Here is an 18,335-nt window from a genome sequence, read left to right on the forward strand (position 1 = left end):
GTCTTTGGCTCCAGTCCCAGCATCAAAGTGGAATCTGCCAGAAAAGGCAAGCTTGGAAACATCTGCCGGAGACAAAATCAGTCTGGGCTGCCGGCCTTTCCCGTGGCACAGCGGGATGGCCCCCAGCTGTCCACAGAGCTCCGAGTGCCCTGGGGCTCCGTCACAGACCCCTGCCGCCTCCCGGCCGCCTCCACAGCCCTGCAGCTGGTCCTGGCTCCCTCCTTGCCTGCCTCCCACCAGCTCTGCTTGCAGCAAATCCTGCACCGGTAACTGCTCCCCCCAGCTTGAGGCTCTCTGTAGCAAAATATCATGTGGCAGGAGGGAAAGTGGAGAAGCAGGGGGTGCTGACACCAGATCAAAACTGCAGTTCTCCCGGCTTTCCAAAGCCACTGCCGCCGGGTGCCCAGCCACGAGCACCATCCCACTGCAGCTGGGGTGTTTGAGTGCTCCAGGCACCTCTCAGGATGGGGACAAGACCCCAGGGGCTGTACCCCAAACCCATCCAGATGGATGCAAATGTGGAGCCTAAACAAGCCACTGGTGCCCAAGCACCCTTTAGCACCCATCGCCAACCACGTCACAGCACCCATCCCTGCATGCGAGCGATTCGCCCCCCGTGGCGTTGTCTCCAGCTGACAGGGATCGTCAGGGCCGGTCCTGCTGGCTCCCCAGCAGTCTTGCCAGCCGGGGCACTGTGCAATCCCCAGGATGCAATTGCCTGCTCCTGGTTTTGGGGACCATGCAGGCCACGGCACGTCGGGAAATGGGCAGGGCGACAGCCAGGCTGTTGATCACCCACTCTAATAAGCAGGCTAGCCTGAAAGGCCTGTTGCAACCCCCTTCCCGGAGCCCACGGGAGGCTCCAACCCTGACATTGGTGGATTTACGATAATCCCCTCCTAATCTGCCCTAGTATGCGCCGCTGCTGCCATTGCCCGGCCCCGCAGCTGCTGGCACTGCTCCCAGCGTGGCACAGTTCAGAGCTGGCTCCCTGGTTCAAAGGGGCAGCAGTTTTGTCCCCAGCTTGTCCCCCAAGGAGCCCACGCCAGGTCTCCCACTCCTTCCTGTGCTGGCATCTTCCCCCTCATCGGGTGCGAATGCCATAGCATGGAGAGATGAAACGGAGATCTTGCCAGGTTGCTAAGGACGGGCACTAATCCTCACCGCAAATCCTCCCCTCCCTGCGCCCCAGCCTGGCACGGGCAACGTGAGGCTGCGGCACGGGCGGCCACCAGGGCGCACACGCCGCGCTGCCGCGGCGCTGGGCCGGCAGCTCACCCCGCGCCCCCAGCTCGCCGGTCGCCTCTCGGGGCCGAGGGGTGCGCGACAGCGCGCGAGCCGGGCAGCGGGCAGCGGCGCGCGCCACCCTGCGCCCCGCGGGCGCCCCCCGGCGGCGGGCGCGGGGGCGGCGGGTCCTCCGCGGCGGCAGGGGGCGGTGCGGGCGGGCGGCGCGCGGCCATGGCGGCGGCGGTGCGGGCGGCGCTGCTGGCGCCGCTGCTGGCGCTGTGCCGGGGGGCGCCGGGACCGCCGCCGCCGCCCGCTGCCCGCGTGGACGTGGCTGTGGCTGTCAGCGGGGCCGGCGGGCGGCGCGGCGGTTCGTACACTCTGCGCGGCGCCGTGTTGGGCGGCCGCGCCGCGCCGGGCCGCGGGGCCCCGCGCGGGGAGCTGCTGCGGGGCAGCCTGGTGCTGGTGAGCGGCGGCGGCGTGGGGTAACGGGCGGCGGGGGGTGGCTCGAGGAGGAGCGGGCACCGGGGAGTAGTGGGCGGGGAGGGGCTGCAGGCACTGGGTGGGGGGGCAGTGGGCATTGGGGTGCAATGGGCACAGGGTGGTTCTGGACAGTTGGGGGGCAGTAGTCACTGGGGTGCAGTAGGGGGCAACATACACTGGGGGGTAGTGGTCATTGGGGTGCAATGGGCACAGGGTGGTCATGGGCACTGGGGGGGCAGCAGGTACTGGAGGGGCAGTGGTCATTGGGGTGCAATGGGCACAGGGTGGTTCTGGACAGTGGGGGGACTGCAGGCACTGGGGGAGCAATGGTCACTGGGGTGCAGTGGGCACAGAGTGGTTATGGGCACTGGGGGGCAACAGGCACTGGGGGAGCAGTGGTCATTGAGGTGCAATGGGCACAGGGTGGTTCTGGACAGTGGGGGGGGCAACAGGCACTGGAGGGGCAGTGGTCATTGAGGTGCAGTGGGCACAGGGTGCTTATGGACAGTTGGAGGGGGCTGCAGGCACTGGAGGGGCAGTGGTCATTTGGGGGAAATGGGTACAGGGTGCTTATGGAAAGTGGGGCAGCAGGCACTGGGGCGCAATGGTCATTGGGGTGCAATGGGCACAGTGTGGTCATGGGCACTTGGAGGGCAGCAAGCATTGGGGGGGCATGGTGTGATAATAGGCACCAGGGAGGTCCGTGGGCACTGGCATGTCTATGGACACGGGAGGAGTCAGTGGATCTCAGGGGCCCAAGGGTGCTGAGGGGCAGTGGGCAGCAGGGCAGGCAGAGGGGGTGCCACTGGACAGAGGTGCCAGGCAGCCTCGCAGGTGGTGGAGAGGTGCAGGCGGGGACACAGAGGGCGGTAGGGACCCGGCCTTTCGCTTCTCTGCAGGCTTCCCCCCACACAGCTCCAGTTGGTGTCCCAGCCCGGCTCAGTGCCCAGCTGCCCTGGGTGCCCATGGGTGTCTGGGTGCTTTTGGGGTGCAGCAAGCCTGGGGCTCCCATCAACCCTGCCATGCCCTCAGGTGGGAGATGCAGAGCCCGAGCTGGGCGAAGAGGATAGCTGGATTGGCGTAGTGCCTGTGGGCCAGGAGCGGGCTGAAGTCCCCAGAGGCGCCATGGAGGAGTCCTTCACCACGGCTGTGGTCAGCAAGGTGACTCCTCGCCCAGCCCCACATCCTCAGGCGCTGCCCTCACCTGGGCTGCAGCAGTGTTTGCTGGCACAGGCCTGCATGGCACCTCCTAGGGCATTTCCTCACTGGGTGCCAGGTGCTCCTAGCCTGTACCTGGGTGCCCACTGTCCCTTGTTTCCCATGGGGAGCTGGTAGAGGGGGTCCCTGACAGGGCTCCCAGGGGCTCCGGCAGTGCCAGCCCCTCTTTGCCATCCACCACCAGGCATGGGAACCCCAAAGGCACGTTGGTGCACTGTGCTGGCCTGGGGATCCCTGCGGCACTTCCACTCAGAAAAGGGGGTGCTGGGTCACTCCTGTCACAGAGCAGCTGCCTGCACCTCTGGCTGCAGGGACTAAAGTGGGGCTCCCTTAAACCAGCCCTGCGCTGGCTCCCTGATGCAGGAGAGATGAATGTCGCCCAGCAGCCCATCCTCCCGCCTGGCCTGCTCTCCAAGACTCTACGAGCTCTGTGCCCTCTCTCTCCACAGATGAAGCGAGCCCTGGTGCTGGGGGCATCAGCCCTGCTCATCCTGGCGCTGAACCAGAATGCCATCCGAGAGGTAGGAGCAGGCAGGTGGCTCATCCGGCCCCACTGCAGGAGCTGCCCCGGCGGCTCCTCGTGCCCTGCTAACAGCCGTCGCTTTGCTGTCTGATGCAGCTGGATGTGTCTCAGCTTCTTGCCAAGCCTGTGATCGTGATCCAGTCCTCGGACAATGTCACCAAGCTGCTGGGAGCACTGCTGCGGTAAGGGGCTGGGGCTGTACGAGAGCTGTAGCTCTAGGTGTTACCCTCGACCTGTGAGGACAAGCAGGCTGCTCCAGAGGCCTCTCCCTCCCAGTGCACAGTATGTTTGCCAGGCTAGCGTCTGGCTCACGTGCCTCAGAGATCATGCAAGGCCCTCTGCCCGCCTGGCCACCTTGTTGCAAACTCATGTTTGTACACTGGCTGCTGAGGGGGAAGCACAAGGTGGCCAGCGCTTGTGTGCATCATCTGGAGGGACGGAGCAGGAGAAGGGATTCAGCAGGAGCATCTGACACGCTCCCCATCGCCACTCGGGGGCAGAGGAGCTGGGCCTGAGACACGTGTTTCCGGAAAGGGTTTCAGCTGAATCCGCTGCTTCCTCAGGACCTGCACCCTTCTTCAGGTTCCCACAGGGCTCTAGGGGCTGAGAGTCCCTTGGCCAAGTCTTTTAGGACTCTTAGTACAGCTGAGCCAGACTGACTGTCTGTGCTTATCCTCATCACCACCAGTATCCTCACCACCTGCAGCATTAGGACTGGGGAGGGCGCTGCTGTCTGCGTCCCAAAGAGGGAGAGAGAGGGAAAGCGCGGTGCTAGAGTGTGGAGCAGAGCCTGAAAGGGTGCGCATTGGAGCTCAGCGCCGAGCCAGCGCAGCAGAGAGGCAGATGGCTTTTTTGCTGTTTCTCTCCAGCCCCCTCTCTGACCAGTACTGGGCCCGGCAGGGACTGTGTGGAGCAGCCCCAGGGCTCCTGGGGCTCACTGCCTCTCCTTGCCCTCTCCAGACACTCGTGGACCCTCCCAGCCCTCCTCTCGTGTGGTAAATTGGCTTTGCTGCGCTGGTTTGCAGATGGGAAAACAGAAGCATGGGGCTGGGAAGTGCCTTCTGCACGGTTGCTCAGAGAGCTGGACACGGCTGGAAAGCAGGAGCCTCTCGCTGCCACCCACCCCTACATGTCTGTCCAGCCGCGCAGGCTTGGCTTGGGGGGGGGGTGGCCTCCCTCACTCGCAGCTCAGTGTAGCCTGCCCTGTGGCCAGTGGGAAAGGGTGTTCTCTGGACACCAGGACCACTGAGTGTCAGCTCCCCCTATACCTGCAGGACTAATGTTCTTCTCACCTTTGGTTAACAGGGGGCTCCGGGCTACAGCAAAGATCACATACCAGGCGGTGCTGCTGGAGAACCTGGTATGTAGCGATGGTGGGGGCACAGCCATGCTCAGCCAAGCTCCTGTACGGTCACTAGCTGACAGGCTGACAGTTGCACTGACGTTGGAGGGAGCAGGAGCCAGATCCACAAAGGCTGTTGAAGCTGTGCCCTGTTTTCCCCAATGACTTGCTCCAAGACCCACAAGCAGCTGGAGCCAGGCATTTGCCAGCCCAGTGCTTTGCCACCTGCTATTCTTCCTCATCTCTCCATTTACAATTCTTCTCCTTGTTTCCCTCCCACCTCCGTATTTTCCACCAAACTGCAGCCCTGGCAGCAAGCTGAGATCCTGCTGCCCTTCATCATTAGATCTGAGGGCCCTAATGCTCTCTTTGCTTTCACTTTTCTGCTTCAGGCTCCTTCCTTCTTGCCCATATCTGCTCTGCCAAGCAGTACCTGCAGGCCACCCAGGCATGCTCATGCTTTGGAGACAGCTCGTGAGCTCTGGCTTGTGCACCTGCAGCCCAGGGTTGCAGGACCCTCGCCCTGCCCCCAACACCTGCACTGTGCTGTTATCCAATGCAGGCTCCCAAGCAACATTGTGCCCTGCCTTGCAGGGAGTGACTCTCACCCTGTGGTCCACCTGCGGTCTCTCTCGAGGGGGCCTCTATGGAGAGTGGCAGGGAGTCATCTGCACAGGAGAGAACAGCTCGCAGGTCCAGGTACGTGAGCAGCTCCCACGAGGGCTCTCCATGTAGCCAGGGGTGTTTGTACGGCAGGAGCTGAACACATGACTCCCAGTGTCCTGCGCAGAGCCAGGGCGGGAAGGATGAGTGTGCCTGGCATCACTGTAGCAGTCAGAGGAGGGCTGAGTTTGTCCCTCAAACAGGGGGGACATGCTGTGCAATGACGGAGCTGGGAGTGAATGGGGAGGTCTCCTGTTCAGCCCCGTGTCCCTGACTCCCCATGCTGTTTCTGCAGAAGTACCTCCAGCAGCTCTGGAACACCATCCTGCTCATTGCCCTTCTCCTCTGCACGGGGGTGATTGTGCAGGCCCAGCGGCAGTCTCGGCAAGGCCTGTTAGAGCAGGATACTGAGGTGGGACATCCTCTGCTCTTCTCCTCGCACCGGAGAGATGCAGCCAGGGCCTGACCCTCTGCTCTGTCTTCACAGCTGGACCTGAAGCAGCACATTGTGCGGCGGCTCTCAGCCCTAAAAACCCGGCGGTACCATCCTGGCAAGCCACTCCAGAACCGGGGCTGCGAGATAGATAGCTGTGCCGTGTGCTTGGACAAGTTCCACAAGAGCCAGGTAGGGCTGGCAAGGAAGCCTCATGCTCCAGCAGGAGGCCTGGAGCCAGTCCTGATCATCCCATGATTTGGGACTGACCAGCACACTCCAGCTAATGTGATCGCTTTGCTCAATTCCAGCCTGGTTTCTTTTCCCTAGAGCTGCGTGACTTCTGCCTATAGGGCTGAGCCTCCTTTCATCTCAGCTTGCAAGGGCTGAGATGTCCCCACAAGGGAGACACAAGGCAGAGGATTATGCCTGTGTCTTGGGCAGTTGGCTGGTCTGTGTGACGGGCAGAATCGTCACACAATCACTGCACCATGCTAGTGGCCCATCTAGTCATTGCACCCTGCCCAGCTCTGCTCATGTCTCCTGTTTGCTTCACTCTCCATAGTGGCTGCGGGTGCTGCCATGTTCCCATGAGTTTCACCGAGACTGTGTGGACCCCTGGCTTCTCCTGCAGCAGACCTGTCCTCTCTGCAAGCACAACATCCTGGGTAAGAGCAGCACCTGAGCTGGAGAGTCTGTCTTCTGGGGCAGCATCCCCAGCCGTGCCCCATGTATCTTGCTCTGGGGCACATTCCCAGTGTGGCCCTGGTCAGAGGAGGCCTACCTCCAACCTCTAGGGACGGGCAAACAGCCTCTCTGCTGGGCTCTGGGGCCCTCAGGGCCTTCTGACCCATCTTGAAGGCCTGGCTGTCCCATTGTGGTGACCAGGGGGCATGTTTGTGCCAGGGCAAGGGCCACAGAGGAGACATTGCCAGCCAGCAGCGTTGTCTACTCCCAGCATCCCTGTGTGATAGCCCTCTCTCATTCTCCCTTCTAGGGAACTGCTGCGGAGAGAGCTAGCTGGCCTGATGGATGCACTCTAGGGACGGATCCACCATTGCTCTGGGAAGAGCCAGGGAGAGGGAGGGGGACAGGGACAGGCAAGAGGTGCTCTGCAAGCTGTGTTCAGTGCTGGAGCAGGGCCAATGCAGCGGGCTGAGCTGGGGATGGGGAGGTGGGGGCGGCCCTGCCCTGATGCTCAGCTCAGCATGGGCTGTGCCCTTTGCAGCATCCTGGCAGCACCAGCCAGTGCCTGGCCATTAGGAGAGCGAACGATCCCAGAGCTCTCCCCACTTGGGATGAATAGAGGGTGTGGGGGAACATGTTTGGGCAGTCTGAATGGCTAGTGCTAGGGACTAGGGGCAATGGGTGGGGTGAAAGGAAGCTGTGGGGGGCACCCATGGGCATAAGGGGGCAGGGATACTGGGGCTGCAGGCAGGGTCTGAAGGCCCTAAATGGGAGAGCCCTGGCCTGGCTGCTTCCTCTCCCCACTTGTAGAATCTTTCTCGTTTTCTAGGTCTTTTTTGTATTTGTCTGTGGCTGCAGCAAGCAGGTGATGGCAGCAAGCCATTCCCTGGCAGTCAGGACTGTCCCCAGGCCATGCTGCACCCAAGCTCAGCAGGGTGGCCTGGCTGCCCGCACTGCCCCCAGGGTGCATTGGGTGGCAGGTCTGTCAGAGCTGGGAGATGGGGCTGGAGCTGGCAGGGCTGGTGGGCAACCTGCCACCCTGCTGCTCACGGTGGGAGGGCAGGGGGATTGAATGCTTCCTTTATTTATCCTAACTTATTAGAGAGGACAGCACAAGTTAGCTGCAGAGATTGAACGCAGAGTCATGGGTGTGCTGCGGTGTCCAGGAACTCGCCACGAGCCCTGGATGGCTCCTGGTTCCAGGTGGCAGCTGGAGGCTGCTGGACTGAGGCATCGTATGTGTCTGAAGCCTCCCGTTGCTATTAAATTCAGAGCAAGGAACAGCCTGCTGTGTCCTGTGTCACCCTTTGCACATACAGATCAGGTTAGTGCTGTCCCCACCACCCTCCCATCTGGAGTTTGGGTTGTTCACCACACATCTTGTGGTGTTGCTCATGTACCAGCCCTGCGCCCAGGTGGGGAGACTGCCCTCTGGGCCACATGCAGGCAGCACCAAGGCTTGCAAGCTCACTGTGGGGCTCAGAACCAGTCTGCTCTGGAGGCTCGAGAGTCCTCAACCACTATGTCCGCTTACGGCTGCTGTGCAGTACAGAGAGAGCAGCTTTCCTAGACTGAGTCTGTGCTGGTGAATTAAACATGGCTCAGACTCCTCTCATCCTGAAGCCAGCTGGCATGGGACGGTGTGAACTCTGCCTATAAATTCTCTTACCCTTCAAAGCAGGGTGGCCGCATGCCAGTCACCTCTTGGGAATGATTCCTGGCGTGCGCTGCTTTTTGAGCTGTGCCCAGGCATTGTCTAGGTGATGGCGAGGTAGCCAGGATTGAAGCCATGCCAGGGGTTACACTAGCAGCTTAGCCAGGGGCAACTGAGTGCCAATGCCCAGGAATGTCCCTAGCACTAGTTAATTGTACAGAGGCAGCCTTGCACTCCCAGGGATCATGTGCCTCACAAGGTCTCCTAGCAGACATGCTGCTCAGTCCCCTTGCTGCTAGGGATGCTTGGTATCTGCTGGGGAGAGCCAGTCCTGCAGGCAGCTCTGGGCAGAGGGGCTATTTGGATGGCCCGCTCCATGCCGTACAAGAGCAGAAGGTGGCACGCCAGCCCAGCTCTTTGTGCCATAACTTGCTTGGAGGCTAAAGGGCAGAGCCCTGCTGGCCTGTGTTTTATCACAAGCCACAGCGTTGCCCAACCGAGAGAGACAACAGGGGAAACTGCATGAGCACATTCATTACAGCAATCGTCCCGCAGAAAACAGTGAAGGAAGAGCCGGAAGCCTGCCGTGAGCGGGCCCCCCTGCCTGCTCTGGGGACTCTCTCCCAAGCCAGCACTGTGCTGGTTCCTGAGCCTGCCATGTGCTGCCGTTCATCAGGCATGCTGCCTTTCCAGGCCACTCTGCCTGCTGTGATCCCCGGGTTACATGCTGCAGCGATGGCACTGGCAGCTGGGCAGGGTTGGGTGGTACAGACACAAAGGGTGCCCTCCTGTGTGGGAGCCAGTGAAGAAAGGGTCCCTCTGCTCCTACACACTGGGGCTTGAAGTGGCCCTGCTCGCTCCCCCCAGCCCAGCCCTGCTGGGAGCAGGTGAAGGGAAGATGGGCCCGGATTGCCCAACAGAACGTACCTTCCTGTTTGCACAAACAGATAACAAGGTCCTGAGGGGAACGGTAGGCAGCTTCGCTTAGCTCATCAAAAGCATCATTTCTGTGTTAAGTCTCTAAAGCTTCTATTTCTGGTGGCTCCTGGTGCTGGGAGAGGAGAGGCTGTATGCTCTGGCAGCGCTGCCTCTCCCTCTTGGCTTGCTGTGGGTGCCAAGTACCAGGCTCCCGGCTTCGGGTGAGAGGCACAGACTGGCCTTACACATGGAGTCTGCAGAGGGTGACTTTGTTGGCTGGCTGCTGGGAGGTCTCTGGTGGGTCTTGCCTGCGGCTCTGTGTGCCCCTGCATCATCCCTGCTGCTGTGGCTGCTTGGGGGCCTGCAGGTGGAAGGCGCGTAAGAGAGTGGAGGGGAGGAAGAAGAGGGAAGCTCCCCAGCCCCTTTCTTTGGGTTCCTACTTACCCTGCAGCTGGCCCACGGAGAACTTGCGTGCCAGCCTCCCCACCACACTGGCTGCCGAGCTGGGTCCACAGCTGGGTCTGTGGGACGAGCTTGGGAGAGGAGAGCAGGTGAAACCCCCCCCTGCACCCACCTCTGCTGTTATGGATCTCAGCCTCTGCTCTGGGTGGACATCACGACTGAGCTGCTAGCAGTGGTACAGTGATCTCATAAAAGCAGCCACAGTGGGGCCATGAACTAGCCCTGGCCATGTTGGCAAACAAGCCTTCTTCTGTCAACACCTATGCTACACCAGACTGACCTCTCGGAGATACACGGATTTCCCAGAATGAGTACAGGTTTGACCGACACAGAAGATCCAGCGGCAGAAAAACAGGACCATCTAGAAGTCCCAGAGTTGACTCAGGAGCTCGGGGACAATCCCTTATCCAAAGAGCTTCCCAGATAGGCAGCAGTAAAATCCCAGCCCTGCCTGAGTGCAAGAAGGGGCTGCAGTAAGGGCTGCCCTGAGTGTGGACTGGGGCTGCACCAAGGATCAGCAGCAGGACAGACAGGACAGGACCACGCAGCTTTTCTGCACCGTTTGCAGGCTCCAGCAGTAAGATCAGCTCCCGGGTGGCATCTAGCCCGAGGCTCTCATTTAGGTGCCTGCCCGGATCCCACTGACTGTGGCAGGCTCTGAAATACTGCCAGGGACTGTTCGGCCCCCTGACGCTACTATGTGTCATGCTCCATTTGCTTGGTACCAGGCCTCATGCAGATGCCTTCCCCTCTAGGTCCTCTGGCCAGAGCAGGCAGTGCTCATCAGCCTGAGGCTATGGCTGTGGACATACTCCTGCATCACCTCTCTGCTGCAGAGTCTGGGCTCTGCCCTCATCCCTGCCTGGCCCAATGGTACCTCTCAGAAGTGGATCTGGCAGCACCAGCACTGGCAGGAGAATTCCCAGCCCCAAGAGATGACAGACTTTCTCCAGCAAGTAGGTGGAGGTTGGGCTGAGGCTGATCCCCTTGACTTCTCCCTCCTCAAAACACCACAACAGTGAACCCAGTGAATCTGAGCAGGAAGGGCTGAATCAGGGGAATGGCACAGCAGCCTGTTGCACTGGGCCCTGCTTCCAGCTGGAGCAAGACCTGCTTCAACAGCTGCCCACTCCAGGAAGAAAAGGCTGCTCCATCTGCAGCTCACACGTTGTTAGCATGAGCTCCTGCACTGCCCAGCTCTGTAGCATTTGTTCCTAGCAAGTGAATGACCCTGTTGTCACTGCCCAAGGTTGCAGGGAGCGCAGTCTCACACAGGGGCCAGCCTGCCAGTGTCTGCAAGTAGCAGATACTGCTTGTGCTGCAGCACCCGCAGCATCACCTTAGTTGCTCTGCCTTTCAAAGTGTCAGACAGGAGAACCAGGTTCAACTGCCCTGGGCTCAGATGGGTTCCCAAAGGCAGGATCAGTGGACCAGACATCTGTTTCCTCTGCAGCGAGTGCAGGACTCAAAGACTGCTCTGGACAGGTGTTGCTACTGCTGATGTGATGGCAGCTGGGATGAACCCCAGCCCTGCTGCCTGGGGTGGTCTCTGCGTGGCCTGGAATTGTCTCACAATATGTGGCACCCCAGTGGTGCAAGTGTCCCCTCTCTCCTCATGACACCCAGCTTTCAGAAGTACCTTGGGTTGGGTGCAGTCTCACCTTCAATACTCCCTGCTGAGCTGCCGCCTTCACCTTGGCTAGTGCAGCCCTGAGCCGTGCATTCTCCTGCTCCAGGATGCTGAGCCTGATGTTGTTGGCCTGCAGCTGCTTCTCCATGTCCTCAGTGAAATTCCCAGTGCCTGCAAACCAAACAGTCCCTTGTGACAGGAGCCCAAGTTCAGCCCTCTGCCTGCTCATAAGTGGTGTTGATGGCTCACGGAGGAGAGATGGGCAGCTCCTCTTTCAGAAGGGCTTCAGCCTGGACTCCCAAATTCCTCGCTGAGCTGCAGCAACGCTGCAACACTCAGGTAAGGCTCACTGCTCACACCAGCTCTCCAGGGGTGTGTATCTTTGCTGGTGACAATAGGGAAGTGCTTCCTCCGTGCCTAGCGTGCTCCCGGAAGCAGACTTTTGTAGGCAGGAAAGGCTCAGGAGCAGGGGTATGAAGAATAGTAACCATATTGGTACCAGCTAGCCTACCTCAGAGACAGGACCCTTCCCAGCTGTAGCTGGCTCATATTAGTGGGACAACTTGAGCTATTCAAATAATGCTGACAAGTCTAAGACCAACATGATCCCCAGGGAAGGAAACAGTGGGGCAGGGAGACTGTGGGAGTTCCCCTTCCACTGCTGCCTGCTGTCTTCTACCCCTTCTCCATTACTCTCAAACTGTGTCTCAACAGGGACGTGGAGCTCCGGGAAGGACACCAGCAGCCTTTCCCGCTCCTTCAGCTCCCGGACCAGCTCCTCCAGGCCAGAAATGTTTGTGCGTAGCTCAGAGATGGACTGCTCCAGGCCCAGCTTCTCCCACTGCAGGGTGTCCAGCAGCTTCTGTGGTACACAACAGGAAGACAGGGAGGTTTGCAGAGTGCCCTCCCAAAACCCAATACCGTGCAGTTTAGGGGTGGCCCACAGGGTTCAAAATGCAGCTCTATACCATACCCTGGGAAGGCTCCCTTTCCTTGTGGGATAAAGATGACCCACAGCAGCGTGATGAGCCACAGGGTCTCAGCTATAACAGTCCCTATGTGAGTTTGAAACAAGAGTCCAACCATGAAATATTGTGCATGTCTAAGAACATGCACTCTGGAGATATGAGGAAGCCATCTGTGGAGTTGGTTCCTGCTGCTCCCTTTGCCTAGCCTCTCAAGGAAAATCAGCAGATTTGTCTGTGAAAGGGCTGAGGGAGAGGAGTCTTGCCAAGGTGGTTGTTGGGTGGAGATGGCCGTTTGGCTGGAGCCAGGGCAAGGTCACAGAGGAACCCTGCTGGGAAGCCCATAGCAGTTGGTGGGGGACAGGACAGTGGGTGGCTCTTGACACCCACTTGGCAGAACTGTCCCACTCCAACCCACTGGCCCAGGAAGGGGTGCCAACTGCTCAGCAGGATGCCCTGCTCCTGAAGGCTGGGTGCCAGTGCTGACCTGTTGTGCCTCTAGCTGGCACCTGCTCTGCTCCCACTTGTCCTGGCTCTCCTTCAGCTGCTCTTCCAGCCTGACCTTGTCCTCCTCTGCTTCTCCCAGACTGGCTCGCAGCAACTCGCACTCCTCGTCCAGGCTGTCCAGCTGCTGCAGCAGAGCTCTTTGCTTGGCCTGGAGCGACTGCATGGAAGAGGCAAGCGTGTAAGGGATTGCTGCTCCAGTCTCTGCTGCCTTTAAGCTGGGACAGGCATTTCAACTCCAGGGCCACAAGCAAGGACCCAAGAAGACAACAGCTTGTAGCAGCAGCTAAACAGGCAGTCAAGAGGCACTGGAGAAGGCAAGTCGTAACCCAGGCCAGCACCAGGTAAGGAGAGCTCAGCCAAAGCACAGCATTGCTAGGGCACAAAAAGCTGTGCACAGCCCCCTCACTAGTATTAACTAAGGTTGGGCACATCAGGGCACATCACGGTCCAGGACCATGAGTGAGATCTCTTTACCTTCCCTGCTTACAACCTGGTTTAAGGCCAGGGCAAGAAGGAGCCAGCCCACAGTCAGCCTGTTCCCAGGCAGTATGTATGTATGTAGTGTGAGAAGAGGGCTGGGATGGTGGGCAGGACAGAGCAGGTGAGTGGACGGTGCCACAGAGCAGCCCTGAAGTGGGGGAGAGCTGGCAGCAGCAGGCCTGGTCATACCTCCTCGTGCCTCAGCATACTCTCCACTTTGGCCTTCTCCTTCTCTAGCTGGGTGGTGATGGCACTCAGCTCCTGGCCCATGCCTTCCTGCTGGCCAGTGAGCAGTTGTATCTTCTCTTCCAGCTCCAGCACCTGGCTCTTGGCCACCATTTTGGTTCTCATGTCCTCCAGCAGGGTCTTCTTGGTCACCTCTGGGGAGATAGACCACCTTCAGCCCAGGCTGAGCAGGAGGGGGAGAAGGTCCCAGGAACAAGGTGCTTTTATGGGGCTCTCCACCCTCAACAGGCCCTGGTGAGGGGATGAGGCAGGTCTGACATGAGGCCTGTGCTCCCCTGGTGCCATGGAGACTCTGAATCCAGCCAGCACCAGCACAGCCCAACAAACACAACCTGACAGACAGGCTGCATGGTTACAGCATGTTTGGCTGTGAAGGAGGCGTGGTGAAGGCCTGGAGTCTTCACTCCTCTTCCTGCAGATGCATGTCCCCTCATTATAGCTGCCTGAATGGGGATCTGGCTGGGTGGCAGAGCTCCTGCTCTTCAGCATGTTGAGTGGGCAGTGGCAAGACTCTGGATGAGCCAGCACGGATCCTATTGTCACACAGCTTCTTTCCATCCCCACAAGGCACAAGGCTTCCCCCCGGGACTTCACACTCTCTGGTGATCACTGTGGGTCTGAAGAGTTGGAGACATTGCTTCTGTCCCTGACTGTTCCAGGGAGCCCACTCTAGCACTAGATGATGTTGAGTCAATATAACATGTAGGCCTTTTGCACACTCTATTCTGGTTCTCCTCTCATTCTCACTAGCACTAAGCATGAGTGATTCTAGGAGAGCCAGGAGTTACATAGGTGTAATACAAGTGTGAGATCAGAGCAAGATCTCTGGATGAGAGCTGCCGGCTGGATGAAGCCTTAAGGATCCTTACCCAGTTCCTGCAGAGTAGTTTGCTTAGCAGCCAGCTCTTCCTTTAAGGTAGAGATTCGCTCTTCCAGCAGAGCAGCTCCTAAATCAACGAGAAAACTCAGCCAAACTTTTCACAGTTCCTCCATGAAACTAAAATAAGAAGGGAGAAAATGACTGTGCCAAAGCATTCCTCATCCAGTGACAGTATCATACTCTGCTTCAGCAGAGGGAAGTTGGTGAAAGAACATAGACAACCAGCTTCCACTGTCTAGGGCCAAAGCCTCACAGCAGGGACCAGGCACGAGACGCTGTGTAACAACAGGGCATGGAGAGCCCTGTGAAGTTTGCGGAGAGGTGGTAATGAGACAGTGAGGACTGGGGATGGAGGGGTGTAGCAAAGGAAACATCTGGAAAAGCAGTGGTCCTAGTGCACCAATTCTCATCTGCTCCAGGAGGAAGCTGCTGAGTTGCTGTCAAGGGATGGATGAAGGAGAGACTGCCATGATAAAGGAAAGTCCACAGTAAGATTTCTCTCCAGGTCTCTCAGCCACAGGACTACAGAAAAAACACCTGAAAGCTGAGGAGTGACTCTAAAGGGAACAGGCATTTGCTAATGACATTTGGGCCTATCAAAATCCATGGCAAGCCCTGTTCATTGCAGTGTTACCAAGACTTTATCATGGGCTCTGGGGTTCTGCAAATACCCACTGTCCTAGGAGGGGATATTGGGAACTACACTGTACCTCTCCGTAGGTCCTCTTTGTCCTGCTCCAGTTTGGCTACAGCCTCCAAATACTCTTTCTTCTTTGCCTCCAGAGACTGCTCAGCCTCCTTCCTCTGCTGTTCTTGAGTTTTCTTCTCCTCCTGAAGCAACTTGGCAAATTCCTCAACCTGCTTCCGCAGCTCATCCTTCTGTTTCTCTGCTTCTTCCAGCTTTGACTTCAGAGGGTTTATCAGCTGCAGAAGCATGTGGAGATGTTTGCTGATCCGGGAGAGGTCCTTGCTTTGTTCTGAGGCCCAGTAACTCATGTCCATTGCAGAGAGGGTTCTTCTGCCCATGGTCTCCTTGAATGTTTCATGGAATCTGCCCAGAGCCGAGGGAATGTTCTGACTCTGGCAGATACTGGTGATGGCTTTACTGACTTCCCAAAGGCTGGCTTGTGCACTAGCACACAAGTCACAGAGTACCAGAGATGACTCACTTGTCTGAGTGGGGATGCTGCGCCTGTTTTCTCCGATGCCACATGCAGACCTGGCCAGTGAGCTGCCAGAGGTGCTGCAGTCTGGCACACTGACACTCTGCAACAGGCACAAACAGGTTGACTGGGCAACATCTATAGATGAAGTTAACTCTGAAACTGTAGGTGAACAGCTCTTCAAACACTCCTTCTCAGTTTTCATACCCTCAGGGGTAGATTTCAGTGTGGGGATGTCTTTTCTGCAAGTCTTCTTCTGGAGGAGAGAGCACAGTAGAGAAACATGGGGCTCAGACCAAACAGTGCAACCCAGTCAGTGGCAAATGATCCATATTAACCTGAATGCAAACATGTTAAATGTGGGGATCAGATCAGTGAGAGTGCAGCCAAGAGGCTATGAGGACAGTGAGGCCTCTTAGATGGAGAGAAGTTACAGGAGCTTGGAGGAGGAACAGTGTTACTAAATAGTTGGGGCTTCCTATTTATTGTGCTCTATATCTTACGTATCTTACACATCCATAACTTACAGCCAAGACAAATAGCTAATAAACAAAAGATCAATTTGTTCAAGCAGATCGTGGGTACTTCCTGATGGAGGATGTCAGGGAACTGAATTTTAAAAGCTGCCAGGTAGTTTTTCAGCCACTGATACCTTAGCCAGGCAGAGGCTGTGGTTTCACAGTGGAAGGCCTCTGCTGTGAAATTTGCTCCCCAGCTCCTGTTCTTATTACTGTCCCTTCCTTCATGCCTCCATGCACTGTCTCATGAGTAAGCAAGAAGATGAGCTTTGCCCTCGGCTCCTGGCACTTGAGGGCACCTGTATGTCCCACCTCGATCAGGAGCTGCTGGTAGAGGGCTCCCAGTTTCAGCATGCTGTTCCAGTACTTCCGCACTGTCAGCCCCACCGACATGCAGGGTCCCACTGGCCGCACCGGGGGAATGGCTTTCTCACTGAACAGGTTTTCTGCATAGCTTGTGAAGCTCTGAAGCAGCAGGAGCAGCCTTTTTCGGTGGAAATGAAACACAACTTAGAGCAACAGAGTATTTTTAACAAAGACAGGGCTTTGGGCATTTAACAGTGCAGGGCCAGAGCTGAGGCAAAGAGATTCTTTTCCCTCCCCATTCCCTAGACAATTTGAGTTTGGCAAATGAGGCTGCATATTAGGGCCAAGAGCTTGTCTTTAAAATTGAAGAGTATTTTCCTTAACCCAGGTTGCAAAGGGCACTTTTGCCTCCCAGGCGCTCCAGGTACAGCTGCAATTAGGTCTGAGTATTCCCAGGGTTTTGAGGGGGCCTATTTAATGAGAGAAGCACCACACCACAGACCATACAACAACTGCTATTTAACAACTTTCAATAACAGGAGACACAATTAACAGCCCTTTGAGAGTCCCCACTGATCCACAGACTACGGTGTAGATTATAATTACGGTGCTAGGACCCAGAGTGCATTCCCGGTAGCTCTGATCCTGCTCGTGCAAGAAAAAGGACTTGAGTTTTAACATTCAGCACAGGTGGGCTGGGGTCTGGAGCACAGATCCCATACTTCTAATTGCAGATGCACCAGCACATTTCTCCAAGCAGAAATGAAGCTATGTGGACACATCTGACAGGCTGAATACAAAAATGTTGCCTTCCTTCTGAAAGGAAGGAGCATCTAGGCCAGCCAGTCTTCTTTTAAAATGAGCAGGGGATGGCTTGGCCTCATTTTCCCTTCTCACCTGTCGATCACCAGCTCCAGCAGCACCACATGGGAATGCTGGGTGAACTCGAGGTCATTCTCCACATAGTCGTAATGCTCCAGCAGCTCTGCCAGGTCCAGCTCGCAGGATACTTTATCGGGGAACTTCCAGGAAGGGTAACGAACAGCCCCAGCCCGGGAGAAAACATCAGTGATGGCTCCTTGCAAGTCTGTGATGTCGGCCCTCAGGCTGTCCATGCAGGTGGGGCTGCCCAGCAGGTGCGCCATGCCAGGGCCACAGGATGAGGCCCTGTGGTTTCAGCCCAGCTCAGCCCACAGGGTGCACCAATGCTGCTCTGTGTCCAGTGAGCTCCCGGTCTGCCAGGGAAAGGCTGCAGAGACCGGCTGGCCACGAGGCTGTACACGGAGCTCTACAGGACCAAGGTTGAGCTGAGGCCAGTACAGGGTGGGGACACACATGTGGCACCAAGTCAGATCCTACACGATGGGTCAGATCCTAGATGCTGGGACAGAGCCTACATGCTGCGACAGATGTGGCATACCAGGATGGACTCTATGCACTGGGACAGGCCCTATGTGTCAGGATCAGCCTGATGCCCTAGGATGGACCCTATGTGACAGGATGGACCCTACATGCCAGGAAAGACCTGATGCACTGGGATGCACCCTACATGCTGGGATGGACCCTATGTGCTGGGACAGACCTGATGCATCAGGTTGGACCCTACAACTGGGACAGACCTAAGGCATCGGGATGGACCCTACATGCCCGGACAGACCTGATGCATTGGCACGGGACCCGATGTGCTGGGACGGAGCTGATACACTGGAGCTGATACACTGGAGCAGACCCAACATGCCAGGACGGACCCTACATGCTGTAATGGACTCCACACGTCAGAACAGACCCTGCACCCAGGGCTGTGCGAGGCCGGGCTGTGGGGGGGCCTGTGCTGGTGGGGCCCCACTGTGAGGCTCCCGCAACACACCTGGAGTGCTGGGGCCTGGGGGGCGCAGAGAGATGGAGGGGGCGGGAAAGAGGCGCCGGGAGGGTCCAGCGGGGCGTCCCTGGGGTCGGGGGCACCGGCAGCAGGCCCCGGAGGGACGGGAAGCAACCAGCCGCAGGTCTCGAGGGACGGGAGCGGGTTGGCAGGG

General features: G+C 58.0%; 2 protein-coding genes across 5 annotated transcripts; one reads left to right on the forward strand and one right to left on the reverse strand.

Moving 5' to 3' along the window:
• Positions 1 to 1,458: 1,458 nt before the first annotated feature.
• On the forward strand, positions 1,459 to 7,854 carry RNF215 (ring finger protein 215). The gene is made up of 10 exons (XM_062590412.1): positions 1,459 to 1,689; positions 2,740 to 2,868; positions 3,375 to 3,446; positions 3,545 to 3,630; positions 4,754 to 4,808; positions 5,385 to 5,489; positions 5,749 to 5,865; positions 5,941 to 6,078; positions 6,452 to 6,554; positions 6,884 to 7,854. The coding sequence occupies exons 1-10, from the start codon at positions 1,459 to 1,461 to the stop codon at positions 6,904 to 6,906; spliced, it is 1,059 nt and encodes a 352-aa protein (XP_062446396.1). The 3' UTR covers positions 6,907 to 7,854.
• CCDC157 (coiled-coil domain containing 157) lies at positions 7,654 to 17,811 on the reverse strand. Of its 4 annotated transcripts, XR_009960165.1 has the most exons (11): positions 17,200 to 17,811; positions 16,309 to 16,480; positions 15,026 to 15,734; positions 14,305 to 14,382; positions 13,379 to 13,569; positions 12,690 to 12,866; positions 11,931 to 12,099; positions 11,269 to 11,408; positions 9,590 to 9,678; positions 9,155 to 9,506; positions 7,654 to 7,878 (listed from the first exon to the last, which is right to left on the reverse strand). XR_009960165.1 is itself a non-coding variant. In XM_062590104.1 (10 exons), the coding sequence occupies exons 1-10, from the start codon at positions 17,445 to 17,447 to the stop codon at positions 9,257 to 9,259; spliced, it is 2,211 nt and encodes a 736-aa protein (XP_062446088.1). In that variant the 5' UTR covers positions 17,448 to 17,811; the 3' UTR covers positions 8,675 to 9,256. The 4 variants fall into 4 exon arrangements, 3 of the variants coding, with proteins under 3 accessions (XP_062446088.1, XP_062446087.1, XP_062446090.1); XM_062590104.1 differs by lacking the exon at positions 7,654 to 7,878 and having other exon boundaries at positions 8,675 to 9,506; positions 9,590 to 9,666; XM_062590103.1 differs by lacking the exon at positions 7,654 to 7,878 and having other exon boundaries at positions 8,675 to 9,506.
• Between the last annotated feature and the right edge of the window lie 524 nt (positions 17,812 to 18,335).

This window comes from Rhea pennata, chromosome 17 (genome assembly GCF_028389875.1).
Source record: "Rhea pennata isolate bPtePen1 chromosome 17, bPtePen1.pri, whole genome shotgun sequence".
Lineage (NCBI taxonomy): Eukaryota > Metazoa > Chordata > Aves > Rheiformes > Rheidae > Rhea > Rhea pennata.